Source organism: Chaetodon auriga, chromosome 4 (genome assembly GCF_051107435.1).
Source record: "Chaetodon auriga isolate fChaAug3 chromosome 4, fChaAug3.hap1, whole genome shotgun sequence".
NCBI classification, from domain to species: domain Eukaryota; kingdom Metazoa; phylum Chordata; class Actinopteri; order Chaetodontiformes; family Chaetodontidae; genus Chaetodon; species Chaetodon auriga.
The window spans coordinates 23,572,455-23,593,095 of NC_135077.1; the positions used below are offsets into that span (position 1 = coordinate 23,572,455).

The 20,641-nt window shown below is 41.9% G+C and overlaps 1 protein-coding gene across 2 annotated transcripts in view; it reads left to right on the forward strand.

Annotated features, from left to right (window-relative positions):
- frmpd1a (FERM and PDZ domain containing 1a) overlaps nt 1-18,575 on the forward strand; it is a 33,406-nt gene extending 14,831 nt beyond the window's left edge. For both annotated transcript variants that reach the window (XM_076728274.1, XM_076728275.1), the window contains 12 exons: nt 3,613-3,715; nt 3,849-3,894; nt 5,152-5,256; nt 7,351-7,446; nt 7,955-8,080; nt 8,251-8,370; nt 9,107-9,243; nt 9,547-9,766; nt 9,903-10,085; nt 10,259-10,403; nt 10,506-11,816; nt 13,051-18,575. In XM_076728274.1, coding sequence (XP_076584389.1) covers nt 3,613-3,715; nt 3,849-3,894; nt 5,152-5,256; nt 7,351-7,446; nt 7,955-8,080; nt 8,251-8,370; nt 9,107-9,243; nt 9,547-9,766; nt 9,903-10,085; nt 10,259-10,403; nt 10,506-11,816; nt 13,051-16,520 — 6,062 coding nt within the window. In that variant the 3' untranslated portion in view covers nt 16,521-18,575. The remainder of the gene's footprint in view (nt 1-3,612; nt 3,716-3,848; nt 3,895-5,151; nt 5,257-7,350; nt 7,447-7,954; nt 8,081-8,250; nt 8,371-9,106; nt 9,244-9,546; nt 9,767-9,902; nt 10,086-10,258; nt 10,404-10,505; nt 11,817-13,050) is intronic.
- The last annotated feature ends 2,066 nt before the right edge of the window (nt 18,576-20,641 follow it).

The following is a 20,641-nucleotide window of genomic DNA, read 5'->3' on the forward strand; positions in this document are numbered from 1 at the left end:
GTAAAAAGTGGAAACTCCAAGGGAGCTGATACTGTATGCTCATACTGCACACAAAATCACATTATCAGAGGAGGAGTACTGTGGCCCTGATGATGATGATTGGCATATTCATCAATAATGAAAATAATCATTAGTTGCAGCTCTAACCACAAACATTCACATGTCCATTTTTGAGTGTCTGTGTGTGGGTTTGTGCTTGTGTGTGTGAGTGGGAATGCAATATTACTATTAGTGTTAAGCATTTTCAGTTTAATGAGGAGGAAAAACAAAGGAGGAGATTCTCAAGGAGAGGGGCTTTTCTGCCCTTTCTTGCGGCTCTCAGGCAGCACTTTCTCACAGGCTGTGTACTGTCCTCAAAAACCTCTTCCAGTCAAATGCCTAATGTACTTTCTGTTATGCAATAGATGAGAAGACAGGCATAAGGACTGCAAGTGGGGTCTCAGCAAGAGAAAAGAGAAATGCATGCAGCTGTGCGCCTGGGAAGCTTTACAGGGAGTGAACATGTCATTGTTTAAATTAATTTGCAAGGACATAAGCAGTTATAGGTGTACTGTCACCTCTGCTAGATCTCATGGCACAGCACCTCCTACTGGCCACAATGTAAAACTTACATTGCATACGTTGCATGACTGTAATGTGCTTATACATGTGTAGTACACCCCCAATCTAAAGCAGTTGGCTGCTTTAGATTTTGTCCCATCTTAAAGAGAGCTGCAGTGCAGCTTTCAGTGCCTCAGAAACTTTCTTAAAATAGAATCATTCATCATCATGTACAGTATGTTGAATATGATCTACTTAAATGCACCATAGTTGTCCCCCAGTTTAGGATTAATTGCCTGTTAAAGCTGATGCCAGTTTATAGCGATGTAAATCATTCAGAGATTGAAATTATGTTGAGCCAAATGTGCCTCCACTATGTTTGCCTTGCAATGTTTGTCCACCTCTCTTCTCATAGTTTTCATAGAGTGTCCTGTTCTACATTGTGATGTGTCCATTTCAGAATACGGCATAGGCTGTCGATAAGCACAGTTCATTTGCAACTCGCTGTTTCCATTTATGTTTTATACAGCTTCCCAACGTTTTTGGAGTCAGGGTTGTAGAGAACTGTGTTTTCAACACATTTCTGACTATGAATGCATAAGACAGTGGATAGAGAAATACTTTCGAAATCTGTCCCAGCTCTGTAACATCAATCAGCAATATTGATCTCTCATGCACATTCCTAGTGAATACTTCATAACTGAATTCCCAGTTTGATGACTGACATCTGACTGAAAGTTAAGCTATTACTTAAAAACCATTAAAGACATATAAAGATATATTTCTACTTATATTTGTACTCTGAAGAGCATTTTGCTGCTGATCTGCAGAGCCACAAGGATCTGAATTCCCCTGAGGTCCAAGGGTAGATTACCTCGCTTTCTCCTGTCTGGCTCAAGTCTGCTTTATCACCATCTGCTTCTGGTGGTCCCACACACACGCAGACACACTCACACGCACACACACACTGTTGCTCATGTCTCCAGTGGCCCCACTAAGGCTTGGCTCAATGTTTCCTCTCCCTCTGTCTCTGTGGCACGTGCTGCAGCCTCTTGACAGTGAAATATGAATCCTTTATTTAAAAGCATTGTCAGAGCTATCCGTGTCACCTGCATCTGTCTGTGCTCATTTGATGTCACATCGAGTATTAACTTGTTTCAGAATTGAATAGCTCACTATTGGAGGGTTAGCTGATGTACAGAAAAAGGATACTGTTGGCGATTGTAATATGGGAGACGATGGTGGGGAGTGGTCTGTGGACACATTGAAATGTGTGATGACTGTCTATGTGTACGACAAACCATTATCATTCTTAACACAGCAGACATAGATTACACACAGGTTATGGTACAACATTTGTATTGCTGTGCACATACTGTACCAACATGCTGTCAGAGCCATGAGGTTTGCTGTGCTGCTGATTTCAGATTGCCTTGAATTACAACTTGTCTTTCAACATTTGTGTAGGGAAATTCATGACATTGTTCATGCCTTTGTGATGGTGTGCAAAAATAAGATTACCTTTTCTCCAAGCATATTAATTGTAAAGAAAGAGATAAAATATGCATAATGAAATCTGATTTTTAATTAAGAAAAGAAAGTATCTTTTAAAGTATATGTATGTATAAATAAAACACTCACACCTAGAGTTAGATCTATCAGACACATGATAATATAAAATCCCTTGTATATTAACACAAAGAAGTCTCATATCAGCCTCAGATAAACCTCAGCTTGTGTTTTTGCACAGAGAGGACTGTGACTTAAATCCTGGATCACTTATGTTTGTGTACGTCTTTTAATGGCCAGTATGAACAGGAGGAGTGGTTACATGGAATGATGAGGGATGCTTTCAGTCTTAAATAGGCATCTGACTAGTGTTTTAAAACACACCTTAAAAAAAAAAAAAAAAAAAAAAAGTTTAAAAAACGTAAACGTGCACTATGTGTGACAACATCAGAAATGTATTTGGAGCAGTTTTTATGCATAAGATGTGCAAGAATGTCCAAATGTGATCAACTCTAACTTCTTGTCACAACTCTGTTGAACTGGTGTTAGTATGTTCTAACAGTGCAGACTGTACAAGGTTTTTCTTCCATTCATCTCCTAATACAATGGCACATTTATGACACATTAAGAAATGTTTACAACTCACATATAAAATTGCCACTAATGAAAATTGACATCTAATTGATGAAATTAATGAAAAGAAATACTACAGTAGAGATAAAATTCACAAGTTTAACACCTCAGATATGTGTCTACATGCTGAATTCAGAGTCGCCCCCTCATACATACCTTTTTGGTACCGTGAGGAAATTAAAAAGACTTGGGAGAACATTGAAAGACGAATTTCAAGAGCTTGTAATTGTAAAGTTGCATTTTCACCAATGATTTGACTCTTTCAAAATGCCGAGAAGACATGGCCAATTATTTTATCGTCATCAGTTTATAAAAAGCTTGTATTACAAACCTGGAAAATAAGGAAGCGCCTACATTAGAGTCACCCAGCATCTTTGTCTTGTCCTGTTTTGTTGAGTGTGCTTGCGTTGGTGGGCGGGAAGGAAATATTACCTGTGATGAAGTCATGAAAATTTGATTTCCTAAAGAAATGATGATTATATAACATGATGAAATATTGAATGTATTTTATTGAGACCCTTACTTATTAAGTGAATCCTACAAAGAGAAGACTTTGCTCATACTGTTATCAGTGTTGGTGACAGCAGCCATTTAGTGTTGGATGCTGACCTAGAGACAGTAAAGGAAAGATGACATTGATGTTGAATACATGACATGTTGAGGAAGGTGTTAGAATGCTAAATGAGGCAATGAGATAGAGTATACGGTTGTTGGATACACCCTAAATTGGATGTACAGTGACGAGATTGCTCCCAAAGCGGTGGAAGAGTTAGGTCTGGATAGCTGTGTGAAAAATTATGCATCAGTGTGAGATGAAAGGAAACCACTAGAATACAAGCTACTGCCTGTCATTAACCCCATTTTCAGCATGAATGCAGGCCAAATGAACACCCTCAGGCATGACAACACAAGGACATTTTGTGTGTCCAGGTGGTCCTGCAGATGGCCGGCTCGTCCCTGGCGACCAGCTTGTGAAGATCAATAACGTCGCTGTCGATGACCTGACCCCTGAGCAAGCTGCTGAAATAATCAGGTCCACACCGACGGCTGCATTCACAAACACACACACACATACTGCATGCGTGATTATCGGTACATACACCACAAAGTGCTCTTTAAAATGAAGCCATGTCACCGTAACAGCCACCTTTTGCTGTTTGTTTCAGGGAGAGTCGAGATTCGTTGACAATGACTGTCCTCAGAACAATGCTGGTGAGTCTGCTGTAGCTAACTAACCACACACACATGCACGCACACTTGACAGAAACACACATTTACACACAAGGTTTCACTGATGGGCGCTTAATTGGATGATGACTCATCCGCTTCCTGCAGTATTTCAGATGAACTTTTCCTGTTTCCTGTTGTAAAAACAAACACATACAGGGGCATCAATGTGCACACACGCTTACATACTGTAGATGTACAGTGTCTCTATACACACAGGAATTTAAAAAAGCTGTTGTCAACAAAGACATTAATCAGCACATCAATGAGGCTTGGGGTCAAGCGTCATTGCTAACAAGCGTCCTGTCACCAAGGTCCCACCACTAGATCAGTGTTAGCATTGACAGCATGTTGCACCCTGGGAACCGCCCCCTCTGATAGACACTCACTCTGTCATGATCACTCAATCTATGCGTGTGCGTGTTTTTACTGTGTGTATGTGAGTGTTGGTCGTGTACCTCAATCTGTGAAGGTGATGTATGTGTTTGCGCTAAGGTGAAGTAGATCAGTGAATAAATTGCTGCTCCTCAGTGATTCTCATCAGTGGCTCTGCTGATGGAAGCACTTTTACCATCTGATTCACAGCCCGCAGCCCCTCCAAGAAATCACTGTGAGCTTTAAGCAGTTGTTAGCATTTGCCTGAAAATATTCATCTCTGCCGTGCTTTTACTAAAATCAGTGATATAAGTGCAGGATGATTGTTTGACAGGTGAATCCACCAACTGTAACTGGTTTTTAAGTGATGAAGGCAACAATGTGCTTATCTTTATTACTGAGCACTTGTACCTAAGATCAATAGGATTGATATGACAGTATGTATTTGAATGCTTGTGTTGTATCGCAAATGAAATAGTATTACTGTTACTATATTCATACATTTTTAAAAAGGGATACACCCAGTGCGTAATAGCTCTTTCTAATAGTCTAATAGAATTGGTGTCAGTAGGGATATTGAAGCTGGCAAGATGAATTCAACTGCTTTAAGTTTTAGTGCAACCTGAGGTCAACCAAAGAAAGTCTATGTGTTTGCTATCAACCTGTTAAATAACTGAACAGATTTGGTTCGATATCTGTTTGTGTTCTCGGAGAAATGCAAAACAAAAGCAACAGAAGGTGCATCCTTTCATTTCCCTCACATGAACCACTGTGCTTCTCTGAAAATATACCATCATCGCATCCAGTCATGATTCAGTTATGAAAAATACTGTAACAACTTGATTTACTGCTTTGTATTCCTCCCAGGGCCCGAAGTCGTCATTCATCACACCAGAGAAGCGGGCCAAGCTCAGGTCCAACCCTGTCAAAGTTCATTTTGCTGAGGAGGTGGAAGTCAATGGCCACTCTCAGGTGAGGGAGAGAACATGGGATGCAGCTATTCTGCACGCTTGATGCGAATATGTTACAAACTTGAAACCATCATGTTTCTGTTGACAGGTATCAACACCTTTACATTTTTTGTACAAATTTGATTTGCTCAATGCAGATGAATGCCACTCAATCACAACAAACTTACCAGATACAGTCTTTCACTTTTCCAGTGGGGTCACACTATTCCACTGATCAGCAGGAGGCTGTAACATATGACGACATTCAGTGTCACTTATAAAGGCAGGGAAGAAGACGACAACCTAGTATACATGAATGTAGACAATGCACGATTTAAAATACTTCAAAAATTGGCTTTGCAAATGTTTCACAAGGAAGGAAATGCACTCAACATATCTTTTAGACCTCAGGGATACACACAATGCTTTTTGGTGAATAAAATTGAATGTAAATATAATTTTTCTTTATTTATAAGAAAACTCCACAGGTCTCCTGTAATGTCTTGTAGATTTTAATCAATCAAAAGAGTTGGTATAGCAGACAGTGCTTCAAAGCAGTATTTACCTATTATAGACATACCTTTGCACAATGACAAGCAGTGAAGTTTTATACTCGGTATATTATTCCAAAGTGTATGCAGTTTTTCTCTTAGAAGCTTGGCTCTCGTTGGTCAGAGTTTCCATCCTGCCAGCGGATGTGAAATTAGCTGGATGAGGAAAACCGCAGAGGCTGGAGTGCCCATTACTAATCACAGAGAAAACATGGATCAATATTAGCCTCAAGCTCCAGTCCTAATGTCTTTGATTATAGAATAATAAGTCTCAGATTAAGGAGAGAGGTAGAAATAGAGACAGAGGGAGATGGGGAGGACACGGTGGGGATGTTGTCAGCTACCATTAAAAGGAAGAGGAAACAAGAGAAACGGAAGATGGGAGGGTGACAAGGGAGAGGTTGTCTAAAATGAAATGAAGGAAAGCTCTCCATTTGAACTTCAAATATACATCAATGTTGCATTATATTACTCTGTCAATAGAGAAAAACACTTTCTAAAATGATAAGAGAACAGGGATGCGGCAGGGAAAGATGATGGAAACAGGCCAGAGGATATGATGGGAAGAAATGCTCCGAGGGAAGAGCTGACAATGAGACGACGCTAATCTCTCTCCTTCCTTGTGTAAGCATGTTACAATGTGTAAAGCTATTCAACTTTTTTAATTTGGCTCCCCAGTAATTCAAATTAATGCAGAATTTGCAAAAAAAAAACAAAAAAAAAACAAAACAAAATGTGATTAAGTGCAGTGGAAACAAGCAAATGCATCATGATGTACATGAAGCATGTGAATTAAGCATCCCAGAAGTTCCCAGTTAAGAGTCTAAAATGATGAATTCATTAGATCAGTGTGGAATGATGGAAAGACTGTAAAGTTTCTCAAATTATACACTAAAGAAACAGAAATGTCATATTTCCATCATGTTTTCCGCATGGTTTTCCATCATCTGACGTGTGATTGGTGCCCTTTTAATTACATCTTATACCTCACTGTGTCATCTTCTTCTAGCACCCAATGGAGAAATAGTGCCAACAGTTGTTATATTGGCATAACTGTAGTAGATGGAAGCATTATTTTACACTTTGCAGATATTCTGGAAATCTGTGCTACTTTTGAGGACAGAATTACAGTCCTCACATGGTCCATTTTCCCATAACACTAAGCCTTGTTAAAAGCCAAAGTGTGTTATTTGTCATTTGTCAGCCTTGAAGGTACAATGTGTAAGATTGTTGTATGTTAAATGTTAGTTTGAAAGGTTCAAAAATGAATTTGAAGAAGTATAGCAAACATCAGTGTGTTGTGTTGCAGAGATATCTACTGAAGTTAGCATGCTAACTAGCTAGCCCTGACCAGTTCTGTCTCGCAATACCCTAGCAAAGGAAAAGTCATCCAATTAAATCTATGTCTCAGACACAGAGACACAAACAGCCTTCTCTCCTTGACCGTGTCTCGTGCAGTATCTTCCTGTTCTCCCTGGCTGTTACTCATAATCCTCTTGAACCAGCAGGTTTTGCAACGCTCACAGTTTCACAACACTTCCTCTGACCCCACATCTGTTTTGCAGGGCAACTCACTGCTCTTCCTGCCAAACGTTCTGAAGGTGTATCTGGAGAACGGGCAGACCAAGGCCTTTAAATTTGAACCGAGCACCACAGTCAAGGTACTGTGCAAAGATACAGTCTACCATATTGGTGTCCATTCCTATTGTTGTCTTTATACTTGCTAATGGTATTTTGGGATTCAGAGATGACACTGAGGTCCATGAGTAGTCTCTGGGATTCTTAGTCAAGTCAAAAACTGAAGCCAGTTTTCATGCACACAGTCTTGTTGGTAAGAACATTTTGACTGTAGGAGTCATAAACTCTATAAATGTCAATTAATGTAATAAAATGTCAAGCCTGCACTAGCCTCATATTTCAATACAACCATATAACATTAAGAATAAAATATTGGGTTGAATTTACAGTCTAATTTAAAAGCTACAACTAATGTGGTTCAGTCACTTCTTCGGTTTTTATCAATATTACATATTGTGCATCAGCTGCCCGGGGACTACTCAGACTTTCCCTACTGAGACCTACAAACCTCAGCTCAACTCACTTCAGCAATTATGTTTCTAGATGTTATAAAATATTGTCTCTCAAGGTGTAATTGTCTCTGTGCATCAGGACATTGTGATGACACTGAAGGAAAAGCTTTCTCTGAGCCGCATCGAACACTTCTCCCTGGTGCTGGAGCAGCAGCACAGCACGACCAAACTACTGCTCCTACACGATGAGGAAATGATACAGCAGGTACACTCACTTTAATAACAATTATTTTACAAGCCTCCTCAATTGGACTTATCTACACTGCAGCTCTGTTTGGACATGGGTTTAATCAGTGACTGTATTAAAGCTTTTACCTACATTCAGAAATGCATACTTGAAGCAAAGTGTGTATGTGTGTGTATCTGTGTGTTCAGGTGGTGCAAAAGAAAGAGGCCCATGGCTACAGATGTCTGTTCCGTGTTTGTTTCATGCCCAAAACCCTCCAGACGCTGCAGCAGGAGGATCCCACTGCTTTTGTGTACCTTTACCTGCAGGTAGTTTGATGAACCTCTGACCCACAGATAAACTGCAGTACTTGCAAGAATCAGAAGTTCTCCATTTTACCTTTCACTTATTTTTTTATTTATGCATTGGGTGTGAAGGGGTAGAAAAATAATGTAATCAGCTGGTTTGCAAACTCTGAAGCAACATCAATAGAAGAAGGGGTCCTCAACAAGCCTCCTCACCTCAGAGGGGATTCTGAATCTGAATCAAGTAAAGAAGCAATGTTATGTAATCGGTCCAGTGAGTGCTGCAGTAGTGACATTTCACTGTGAAGTAAATCAGCAGACTGAAACGTCAGCTTGTTTTGAAGTGCAGTTTTTCATTAAATCCCACCATAGTTGTGTTCCTGCCCTGTAGTGACTTCAAACAAGGAAAACGTGGGAGTTTGTCACTTAAAAAGCAAAACCTGAATAGTAAATATGTGATATTGTGTGAGTGAAAGAAACTCTCTGCTCAGTGCTGACTTTCTGGCTCACCCCCTATGAAGGAGAGCTGTAACTCCTTCCAAAGGCAAATTCTTGTTATATTTGAAACTAAGTTACCTACTGTAGATCTGGGTATTTTTCCTCAGCTCAATAAAAAAGGAAATGCTGCAAATGAGACATACAAGGAGACAAACTATGGATGGTCCTGAAATGTGTAAAACACAGAACAACATAACGTAATAAAGACATTTCTACAAATGAAATGTTTACCTGTATTGTTTTCACTGTCTGTGTGTGTTAGGGGGTGAACGATGTGCTGCAGGAGCGCTTTGCAATAGAGATGAGGTGTAACACCGCCTTGAGACTGGCTGCACTGCACATCCAGGAGAGACTGGCCAGTTGTGGACAGTCACCAAAGACCAACTTGAAGATTATCACGTGAGACACGGACATATTTTAAATGATAGTTACAGCCATTAAATTAAACTGTGTTTGACACATTCATTTACTCCTAGTGAACACCCTTGAGCAACGAGGGGTTCTATGCTGGTTCTGAGGTAGTATAATTGTAGCGCTCAGCCATCAAGGATGCATTGTAAGATTTGAAAGTCATTTGTTGTCTGCAAGAATGGTGTGTGATCAAGGGGATGTTACTCCATTCATATGCACTGCAAATTCACAAATAACAGTGTTGTGCACACAAACAGACCCTCTCAGTCTGAGTTTCTGTGTTTGCTCCAGGAAGACGTGGGGCATAGAGAACTTTGTGTCATCTACCTTGTTGAGGAACATGCGAGAGAAAGATCTGAGGAAGGCTATCGCGTACCACATGAAAAAGAGCCAATCACAGCACGATCCCAAGCAGAAGGGCCTGTCAGTTGATCAGGCACGGATAAACTACCTGGAGGAGCTGAGTGATCTCAAGTCATTTGGAGGGAAATCCTTCAGTGCCACCATGATGGTAGGGTTTGGACTGCTTACTGTATATATATATATATTTTTTTTCTTGAGATTTGGTCGATTAAAGTTTCAATATTCTCATTCTCTATTAATTTGTCCTCCTCCGTCTGCCCATCCCCTGCCTTCCCACCCTTCAGCTCCAAGACAGGGAGTCAATGGTGACTTTGTTGGTGGGGGCACGCTATGGTGTGAGTCAGGTGGTCAACCACAAACTGAGCATCCTGTCCACCCTCACAGAGTTCACCAGCATCACACGCATCGAGCTGCTGCCTGAATCCGACAAGGTCAGCCTGGTCAAAATATATCTGCAGGACATCAAGGTAAGAGTTAGTAGTAGTAGTAGTAGTAGTAGTAGTAGTAGTAGTATTATATGTTTTCAGGGTTCAGCAAGATTACTGTATGCTAAGTGTTTATCCAATGCTGAAATTGTCTTCATAGTCCCTCTCTTTTCTTATCTCATCTCATATCATCTTGTCTTCTTTCTCATACAAAGCCCATCACATTGCTACTGGAGTCAGTGGCAGCCAAAGATATGTCCTGCCTAATAGCAGGGTACTGTCGAGTGTTTGTTGACCCCAACCTCAACATCTTTCCCTGGATAGATGACAGCAAGAAACATAGAGTGTCTGCTGAGGAAGGTGCAGAAAAAAAAAAAACTTACAGCAATGTGCAGTCATGAAAATGATCCATACATCCATACCAGCACACCACGTTGTATTCATATTGGTGTATGTTCGCAGGTTATGTGTCAAGGTGCGGCAGCGACTCGGACAACTCCTCAGACTTGGACATGGATCCGCTGGTCGCCAAGGTATCTCGTGATGAGAAGCCCTGCCCTCGTGTCAGATCTTCATCAGACCCAGAGGGAAGAAAAAGAAAAGACAGAGACAGAAGGAGAAACAAGGACAGCAAAGAAAAAGGAGATAAACCCTGGGGAGACAAAAAGCAAAAGGAAGAAAAGGATTTTGACACCGAAAAGGAAAGATGTCCACTAGACAAGAATAGAGAGGGTAAGAATGAAGATGCACAGCACAGGCAAGAGACAGAGAGAGCTCAGGATGGTCAGCAAATACAGATCGAGACAACGAACAATAGTTTAGGGAAACAACAGGACAGAGTGGGAGAAGAAGGTAAAATAGGAGGTGGGGAAGAGGTGCAAGCAGCAAAGGAGCAGCCATCTGTGTCAGACGCATCAGATTCTTGTCAGTCTGACTCTCGCGTCCTCACTAGCCCCTCCAGTGACTCCCTTGATGCTTTGGAGGAAGATGACTTAGTTTCGTGCTCTTCCTCCATCCACCCGAATGCATCGTCTCACTCTCCCCTTCAGCTTCATCACTACTCTCATAAGCGTATTCAGCCCCACCTCCTCGCCCCTCCACCAGCTCACTCCCATCCCCTGATCCATCTCACGACTCAGGGCAGAGGGGGCTGCAGGAGGTCAGGTGATGGAGCCGATCCCCAACTGCTGGCACCCGTCTCCCCCTCTGCGAGCCTTCACCACCTCCAAAAATGTTCAAGTAACCCCTGCTCTGATGACAGCTCCCTATGTTTCACTGAGCTCTCCCGCCTGGTGGACTCCCTGCCGAGCCCTCCAGAGGCCAGCGAGGATGATGAGGATGTAGAAGAGGAGTTGAGGAGGAGGAAGATGTTGAGGGAAATGGATGAGTCCGTGAGAAGAGCAGGTGAAGGTGGAAGTGTGAGCGGGGAGGGTAGTTTTAAAGAGCATGCACTATCCCCTTCCCCGTCCTCCCCCTCCTCCCACATGGACTTTGTGTTTAACTTCGACCAAAGTGACGCTCGCTGCTACTACAAACTCTGCTCCAACATCACCCCTGACAGCGCTCGCAGCCTGCCCTGCCCCATGCATCATAATGAAAAAGAAGGTGGGGAGGAGGTGGAAGGACAGCCGGTTAAGGAAGATGACCAGGAGCCTATTCCCATCCTACATCCTCCGCCTGGCTTTGGAGACAGCAGCTCTGATGATGAGTTCTTTGATGCCAGAGATGGCTTCACCTCGCCTGAAGACCCAACTTCGGGGGCCATGCCAAGAGGTGATTTGGTTGTCATTGTGAAGCTGATCACATGACATTTTCATGCCTGTAGAGGGGTTAAAGCACAGGAGGTTAATTCTGCTCTTGCTTCCATCTAGTGTTAAAAGTTTTTACTCCACAGAAGTGATACAACATTCTATTACAGAGCAATGCAATATAAATGGCAGCAAAGTAGTAGACCACTCTTCTGATCACACCTACTGTGACAGTCACTGTCAATAAAGATTCAGACTATAGAGCCTTTAGACAATGAAACTTAAAGATTAAACAGATGTTCCCTACATTTTTGGTACAAAACCTCTCACAGAAAGGTACTGGGACCCTTTATCAAATGTTTCATATATCTAAGAGTTGTTAGAAGTTCCACTGATTTCACACAAAAACAAAAGTACAAAAAATGAATACAAATTTGTGCAACAGAATTTAGTTTTTTTGTTTGTTTTTTTTTCATCTTTCCTTTATCTTTTGACCCTTTAGAGGGGTCTCATCCTTAGGCTTGGAACCACAGGATTTAACACCCTAACTATATAAAGGAGTTAAAACTAGCTGCAACAGTAAAATGCTGCTTGCACATTAATGCTAAAATATTTATTATCTACTAATGTTTGCATAATAACAAAAAGTCATAGGGGACATTTTTCTGCCTTTATTTATGACTTGAAGTTCATTTTGTTAATTAAACTTTAATGAAATTAACATTTGTGTGTGTGTGTGTGTGTGTGTTTAAGTATTTTAGTTTCCTTGATAGAGACCTAATACTTTGACATGATAAATGACTTGGCCCAGCCCCAGCGACCCCCACAAATAAGATAGGCCAGCTTATGTACCCTGACAGGTGAAACCAGTGCAGAAAAGTCTCTAAATCAGTCACTGATGCTTGTAAAGCTTAATTGTTAGAGCATTATAATTGAAGGATTTTTATAATATCTACTCTGTAATCCGGATTTTGGCAAGTGGATAGTGAGAGGAAAAAAACATCATCAACATCCCTGGTGCCCATAGTGACATGCAACGTATTATTCGATCAATAAAGTAGTTCATGAAATCACAAAAAAACTGTCTCAATAACAGTTACCCTGTCACTCAGCTTTGATGTAAACCCTCAAGCAAAAATGATACAAAACTAGAGGTTAATTACTCATTGAGTTTTTTTGGATGGCTGACAGTATGTCTGCTCCCTGTTTCTGTGTACTGTTCACAAGTTTGGCTGAGCCTTTTTTTTTTTTTCTTTCAGATATTCGCACAGAGATGAAACTGGACTTGCTCAGTGCACTCAGCCTCAGTGACATCAGAGTCTCTGTGACTGATGTTGACAAAGATGGAAAAGCAGAAGAAGACAGAAAAGGAGGAGGAGATGAGGAAGGAGGAGGCAGAGAAACTTTGTTCCAGCTCAGAAAAAGGTCCCGTAAGCGTCGTTCCTTCATGGAAACTGATTACACCTCTAGGGTGTCATATCCAGAGCCAGATCCAGAATCAAGGCAGAACCTGGTCCCTAATAGGCTTCACGAGAGCCTTTTGGCAGAAGCCAATGATGCACAGATGCTGAGTTCAGATCCTGAACCTTCAGAGCAAACCCAGAATCCCAGTCCTACTGTTTCTTCCCTGACTCACTCTGAAGGGGAACCAGCTCAGCTTGAGTCAAAACCCATCCTCTCCAAACCACACCTGCATGGACCTGGCTCTCCTCGTGGTTTTGGGCCTCATGAGCAGTCCAGAGACCCACAGCCCCTTTCCAGAACAAGGAAGCAAGAAATGGAGATGGAACCTGATGCAATGGAATCCAAATCAGTCACGGAGCTGGTGAAGGCAGCATCTCCTTCTATCACTGTTGTCCGCTGCCGGGTGGATCCAGACGGGAAGGAGTGTGCTGATCGGAGAGGTGACGGAAAAGAGGAAGGGGACGGGCAGAATGGTGAAGGGAAAGAGGAGGAAGAGAAGGAGGAGACAACAAGTGTGTTGGGAAATGGTCCATTCACTAGCCATATGTTTTTGCCTGAAATAACTGAAGAGGGCAATATGGAGGAAGAAGAGAAGACTGACGGGGTGACAGGTTCCTCATCCAGTTCAAAGAGACCACTCATAGATGCTGGAAGGCAGCCAGAGGCCAACCCACCGCCTACATGTTTGATAGATGTGAATAAGAAGAGTAGGAATGGCCTTTTGGGAGCCCATCTGATTGCAATAGAGCAAAACTCATGTGTAGAGCAACATGTGCTCAAAGATGTGAGTGAAAAGTCAAAACCTCCATCATACTCACCACCACCCCCTCCACCCTCATCCCCTCTACCTCCAATACCAGTAGTTCAGAAATCCCAAAGAGACTGTTTGGTGAGGGAAGAAGGGGAAAGTGGAAGCAGGGGAACTTCAATGCAAATATCTTTATCTAATTCTGAGCCACTTTGCCACCAAAACCACACTAACAAAACACAATTACACTTAGAAGTAACCACCTGTGTTAACGAGGATGAAGCCATCGGTGTTGTCAGTTCTAATGTGACTACTAGCGATGAAGTCACTGACAGCACCAATTCGGACAACGTTTTTGATGATGATGAGGTGAGTAATTCCTTAATTTCTAGTTCAAGTGATAAGAAATATGACTTGACTACAGCTACAAAGTATAGCATCAGTGCTAATTCAGCTACATCAATTAAAGGTGATTCTCCAATGACTATTAAACATCATACCAACACTGAAGCTCAGACAAGAATTCATTCAGTTAATTCTGATTATGCTCGTGCTATAAACTCAATCACTGCAAAGCTTGGAGTTGCAACAAGTGCCACATCTCCTACATTTAATTCAGGTACTAGATTGAAAAGTGAGGAAACACAGGAAAGTGCTTCATGTTCGAATCAAAAGAAAGACAGATGCAGAAGTGATTCCACTATGCCCAGTGCTGAAGCTAAAGATAGTTTAGCTAGTCCTATTGTAGCAAAAGCTAATACAGCCTCAATCCACAATCTCTCCAAAGACCCTTCCTCTCCAACTCACTTCCTCTTCCAGACCTGTTCCCCAACCATTATGGGTCGCTTATCTGCCTCCACACTAAGGGGGAAGATTCAAAAGTTGCCCTTATATTTATCAAGATCCCAGGAAACACTCAACCAAGCTGGGGTAGGGAATGTAGTTCAGAGTACTGCTGAGGACAACAGTGGGGACAATATTGAGATCACCATCACAGACGTTCATGATGTCACACAAACAGTAGACCTTGAAACGGGCACGACTGCAGAGTCAGTGGATTCAGACGATTCAGATACAACGGTGACAGGATCAGAGGTGGATGGGGAGTTTTTTGTTGAAACAACCTCAGCAAAGAGTTTTCATTCAGTGCCAGAGGTGAAGGAAGTACGTTCTCTTTTGCCTGTCCAGACTGAGCCCAAATCCCAACACCAAAATCAGCTTCTGTTCACTGGACCTATCAAGAATTCACCAGGACCAATAACAGAGCCTCCAGCCTCCATAGTGAACATCCTCCAAAGAGACACGTCAGGCCTAAAGATGGACACCCCTGGCCCTATAAGAGATGTTTCACCTTCTGCCCCCTCTCCGATAGTGGTCACAACACAGAATCTAAATGGGCCAGGACTCCTTTTTCAGAGTCAGTCACAGAAGGTAAAACGGACCAGTAGTGACAGGCCTTTGATGGGTCTTTGTAGGCCCACGGGGCAGAATTCAGATTCACCAAAAGCACTCTCTTCTGGATGCAGGGTGTTTACCATCTGTGAGGATCCATCCCAAACAAAGACCCCAGCTGAGGTGGGGACTACCCCACCCTTGAAGTCTGAGTTTGGCTGCAATTCTATGCTCACATCTGGATGTGAGTCAGTTATAGAAGGGATGCAGGTTCCACTGGATGCTTGTGGCTGCCCAGCAGTCTATACCAATTGCTTCAGTGGCGGGGACAGTTTTGATGAGGAGCTTACAGTCTATGAGTTCTCCTGCCGTACACAGAGCAGTGGTTTGACTCTGACTTCTGGAGCTGGTCTTCCTCTCATGACCTCTCCACCTGTTCCCTCCTTTCTCTCCAACTCGTCCACCCTCTCTCCCTCTTTCTCACACTCCATCCTTTTCTCCTCCTCTACCTCTGAGCTCAGCCCTCTCCTCTCACCACTGTCTGAGGCCTCCGACCGTTTCCTGTCTCAGACACAGAAGGACACCATCAGTCGGCTAGGAAGGCAGTGCTACCCAGAACCCCCAACAGGTTTCCAATTACTCCGCGTAGATGTGGACCAACTCCTTTCCATTCTGGAAAGTGGTGGTGCTGAACGATCAATTGCAGGCCATGGAGGTCGCCACCCAAGGGACACCTGTCCTACCCACTTTACTGAGAACAAGCGGGTGCTCCAGACAGAGGCACGGCGGCTGATGTCAGGCTGCCAGAAGGTGGTGGGGATTGGACAGAGCCCAGAGGAGATGCTTCACTCTCTTGCTGACAGTTTCCGGACCCTGGTGGAGTTGGCAGGTGTATGCCTCTGGTTCTCTGGTTGTGACAGGTGTGACCGGAGGAATGCAGAGGCCGTTGCAGGTCTGGCAGATGTGGCCCGCTCATTCAGGGACTTCTGTGTTGCAGCGGAGCGAGCCAGCAGCAAACGCAGCTGTCAGGACCTGAGCACCAAGCTGTTAGCCAAACAGTGCACCGCGCTCACCGCCTCTGTCTTCTGCCTCACTCAGCTGTTCCGCACCCTCACTGCACTATGAGTGGACCACAACCTCTGAAGTCTTTGAAATGACCTTCCAGCTACATGTGGTGTTAAACCTCAGATACATGAGGTCACCAATGAGGCCACAGCTGCTGCACATGTGGGCAGAGTGTGACCCAGGACAGTCATATTTAGAATGGGCAGGAGAGGTTACCTCAGAAACACACTGGTGTCACTGAACTCCATGACAACTCAAATGATCACATCAAACTCAACATCATAGAGCCAGTTTGAGATTGGTGAGGTGCATGTGGTTACTGACTTACTGCTGTGCACTTACTGGAGCCACAAACCAATCAGCCATCAATCAGACTGTAGAGTGGTGCGAACTGCAAAAGCAGACCCTGCTTGCATTCCAGTATTGAGGAACTGCTATACTTGAATGTATTCTGTGTTATTTGTTATGTTTATTTACTTATCCTTTATTTAATTAGCGAGTTACTACAGTGAACAAGTAAGGAATGTAAAGACAAGGAAGGAAGACATTTGGAAATGTTTACAGGCAAAGCTTTAGACAGAGGAGTAGTGGGCCTTTTACACGCATACATAAGCACACGAACATAGAGAGTGAATCAGTAATTGATTGCATTCATACACAGGCCTTTTGTTTGACCGACTGACCATGTTACGATGAGAAACACTGCAGTTTACTGATGCTTAGATATCTTTACATTGACAGTGGAGACTTCTTTGAATGTTACTGTTTACAAAACCAAAAACTGGAGTAAGAAATGACTTCGTCAAATCATAGAAATCAAGCCTAAAGCTGTGTTTGCCATTTTATAAATCTAGTAGCAGAATGCTGATGTATGCCTATTATGTGACTTTACGAAACAGTTTGGATGACGTACAGTCCTTTGCACATTCAATTTGTTGTCATTTTGCACAGACATTTGGTATGATTTATTTAAATGTGCTACGTTTGCTAGCTTTTCTCTTATTTATTTGTTAACACTCTCTTTCTCCACCTCCAGTTAAAACACTGAACCTTCCACTGCATGGTGATGTGGCTGTCAACCACCAGGTTCTTCCATACATGTATTCATTTTTGGTATTAGTACTAACATGTCCCATTGAGAACAGGAATCTACATTCTATAGGAGACTTGGGGAAGCTTCTGAATAGATATTCATGTTATGTTCTATAGTTGAGTGAGAATTTTAAGAATCTTAAGTTTTCAGCAATCTGCAAGCTTTTCAAGATCATAAAAACCTGCACACCTCTTTCTAAGCTTTGGGGACACTTAGTAATGACTTCAATGTCCCTTACACTAAGTGCATTATTACTACAGTTCTCCCAGTATGACCACAAGTAGTGGTAAACCGGTAACTGGACATGGGCACATATAGCCAAAGCAGTGCAGGATCAGAGTATGTAGTGCTGTTGCTATCTGTATGTGCTTTTTCTGCTTCTGATTGACATTGAGTGGGAGGGTCTCAGAGAACATTTGTCAGACTGACCCAGTGATTGGTTGACAGCCCAGCGTTGAAGTTCCTTGAACTCAACACATTCGTCACAAAACCATGTACAACACTGATTTAAGCAAAGCTTATTATTGTGGATAAGCTGTTGTATTACAGCATTTTCACTTGGAATGTTTCTTAAAATAAAAAGGACTGATGCACACTGGACCTGCATGTTCACTGGAGAAATTAAAGTTAGCAGAAATAATTTCACCACTGCAGTACTGGGAACACAATTTATTGCAAACAGTGTTTCTATATATATTTATAATGGCAACTGAAACACTTTATTTGTTAACTTGTCCTGTTTTGTTCCCTGTGGTTGCAACAGAATATAATTTCCTGTATTTTATTCCCAATTTGCAACAGAAAAGATCTGAATTACTTTTACCTTGATCTCAAGGAGAAAATTGCCCCAAGCAAATGATGGAAACCCATCATCTGAAATCATCATCTGTGCTCACAAAGCATGCTGTAATAAGCCATAAAATGCATTGTTGTTTCAGGGATTTTATCTGTGATTGACTGAATGATGGTGTCTGCTCTTGCTTTGTAATGCTCAACTCCCACCATTAAAAACAATGTCAAGATTTTGTCTTTATGAGTCCTTTCTTCCTCATCCACTTGTACCTTGTCAGCTAAACAGCCACCTAGACAGGTTCACTTACAATGACTTTTAATCTCCAAGCACAGCCAGAAATTCTTTAGGATGCTATTTAGTAAGTATTTAAAAAGTGGTATTGCTAAACCAGATATCCACCAGCACACCAGATAACTCTGTTTACACAGAAAGATTTAAATTCTTCGACTTTTCTCTTCAGTCGATACATAATTTTCTACACCCTTGGCTCTATTAATAAATCTCAAGATGGTGGAGAGGAGTCGATGATTTAGATTGCATTCAATTATTTTACCACTAGAGGGCAGAAGCATTTAAAAACAAACAGCAGTAACCTGTGCCAATGCCTTAACCAGAAACCTGTTAGTTCCTCAGTCAAAGGTACAGTCAACGGAACTCTCAATCTACAACTCCATGTCAAATGGTCAAATTCATCTGCTGATGAAGATCATGTTATGTGACCGAAAGCTCCTTAACAGCTTGTAAATGGACCTTGAGATATTTTTTTCTACCATCTGTGTGTTTGACAGAAAGAACATCAAAACTCACAGATGACCAATGGATTTAATCCCAGAGCCTTATTGTAAGGTGGCACTGCTCACCTCTGAGCCACTGTTCACCAAAGAGGAGCGTGGTTTCCCACATGTCTTCGCATGTGCTGGTGGAATGTGCTGTTTTATAGTTCCTGATAAATAGCATATGTATTATGCACCAAATGCAATATTTTAAATATTAAGAAAAGAGCACCTCTGTGAGGACTTGAATGCACCAGAATGATTGAAGTTCAAAAACACATATGGATCAAAATTATGAGACAGATTCAAAAATTACAGCTTTTTAAGGAGCAACTTAATCTAATTATCAAGCAGTCAGTACCACATATTAGAGCTATTCAGAAACCATCAGTGGCTCACCCCAGTGACCACATTCATGCTGAAAAACCTGCTGTTCAAAGTGGCCGATATTTATTGGCCGATGTATGTAAATTATTATTTTAAACATCACTAAAATTGAACTTAAGGCAAAGTCTCCACTCACATTTACTTTGATGGTTTACCAAAAAAGCTGCGGTTCAAATATCTACAAGGGAAAAGTGTGCTGCTAAATTCACTTTGCAGCGTACATAGCTAATTAGCTAGTCATAAATACATATGATTCACACCTTTTTTGATTGTTTTACACCTATTCTCAAGCCATGCACTGTTAGAAATGCATGGGAACAATAGAGTTAGTTTGTATTACTGAAACACCCATGGGAAGCTCTAGTTAGTGGATTTTAATATGGACAGTCTTATAAAACAAATGATACATTGCTCAACTTTATTAACAGCATGTTCTAATTTGTGCTCTTTATTCCGCATTGCAATCATAGCTGGAGCAACCAAGCAACCTGGACCCAGTACAGTTTCTGGTTTTACAGCATGGCCTCCCACTGCTGTTCCTAGCTGCTAGCAGCTGCTCTCAGCTTTATGTTTTATCTTGGCGTGTGACTTCTGGCTCTGGCTCTTCAGACATTCCCTGACCTCTTTACAATTTGAAGCACTACAGTGAGCACTGATGTTGTATATTAGAGTTCCTCATGTACAGATATTGTACAAGTAAAAAGGGTTCTAAAGTGAATTCTACGATGCTTAAATTCTTTGGATTCTGTACTTTCTGGTGTCAAGTGACTATAAAACAAAGAGGATATAAAGTGTTAAGTTGATACTTTTGGTTTTTCATTTTGATCTGATCCTGTTTCACACAGCATAAAGGACTGTAGAAAAACACAGAATGGAACACAGTAAATTTGATATTCAGAGTAATCTTCAGTTTTTTTCAGACTTTTTCAACGACAGGACAAAACGAAGATCTCGCGATGTTATCGTTGCTCTTCAGTTAGGCGACGTCACGCCCTAACAAACAGCAGGAGCAAATGCCCCATAAACACTGGATGAGTGCTCCATCATTTACACCACCCGCACATGTCTACAGACTGTCCCAGCCCGGTGAGAGACTGAGATTAAAGCATCACGTTTCTTTTCTCAAATGGTCTCG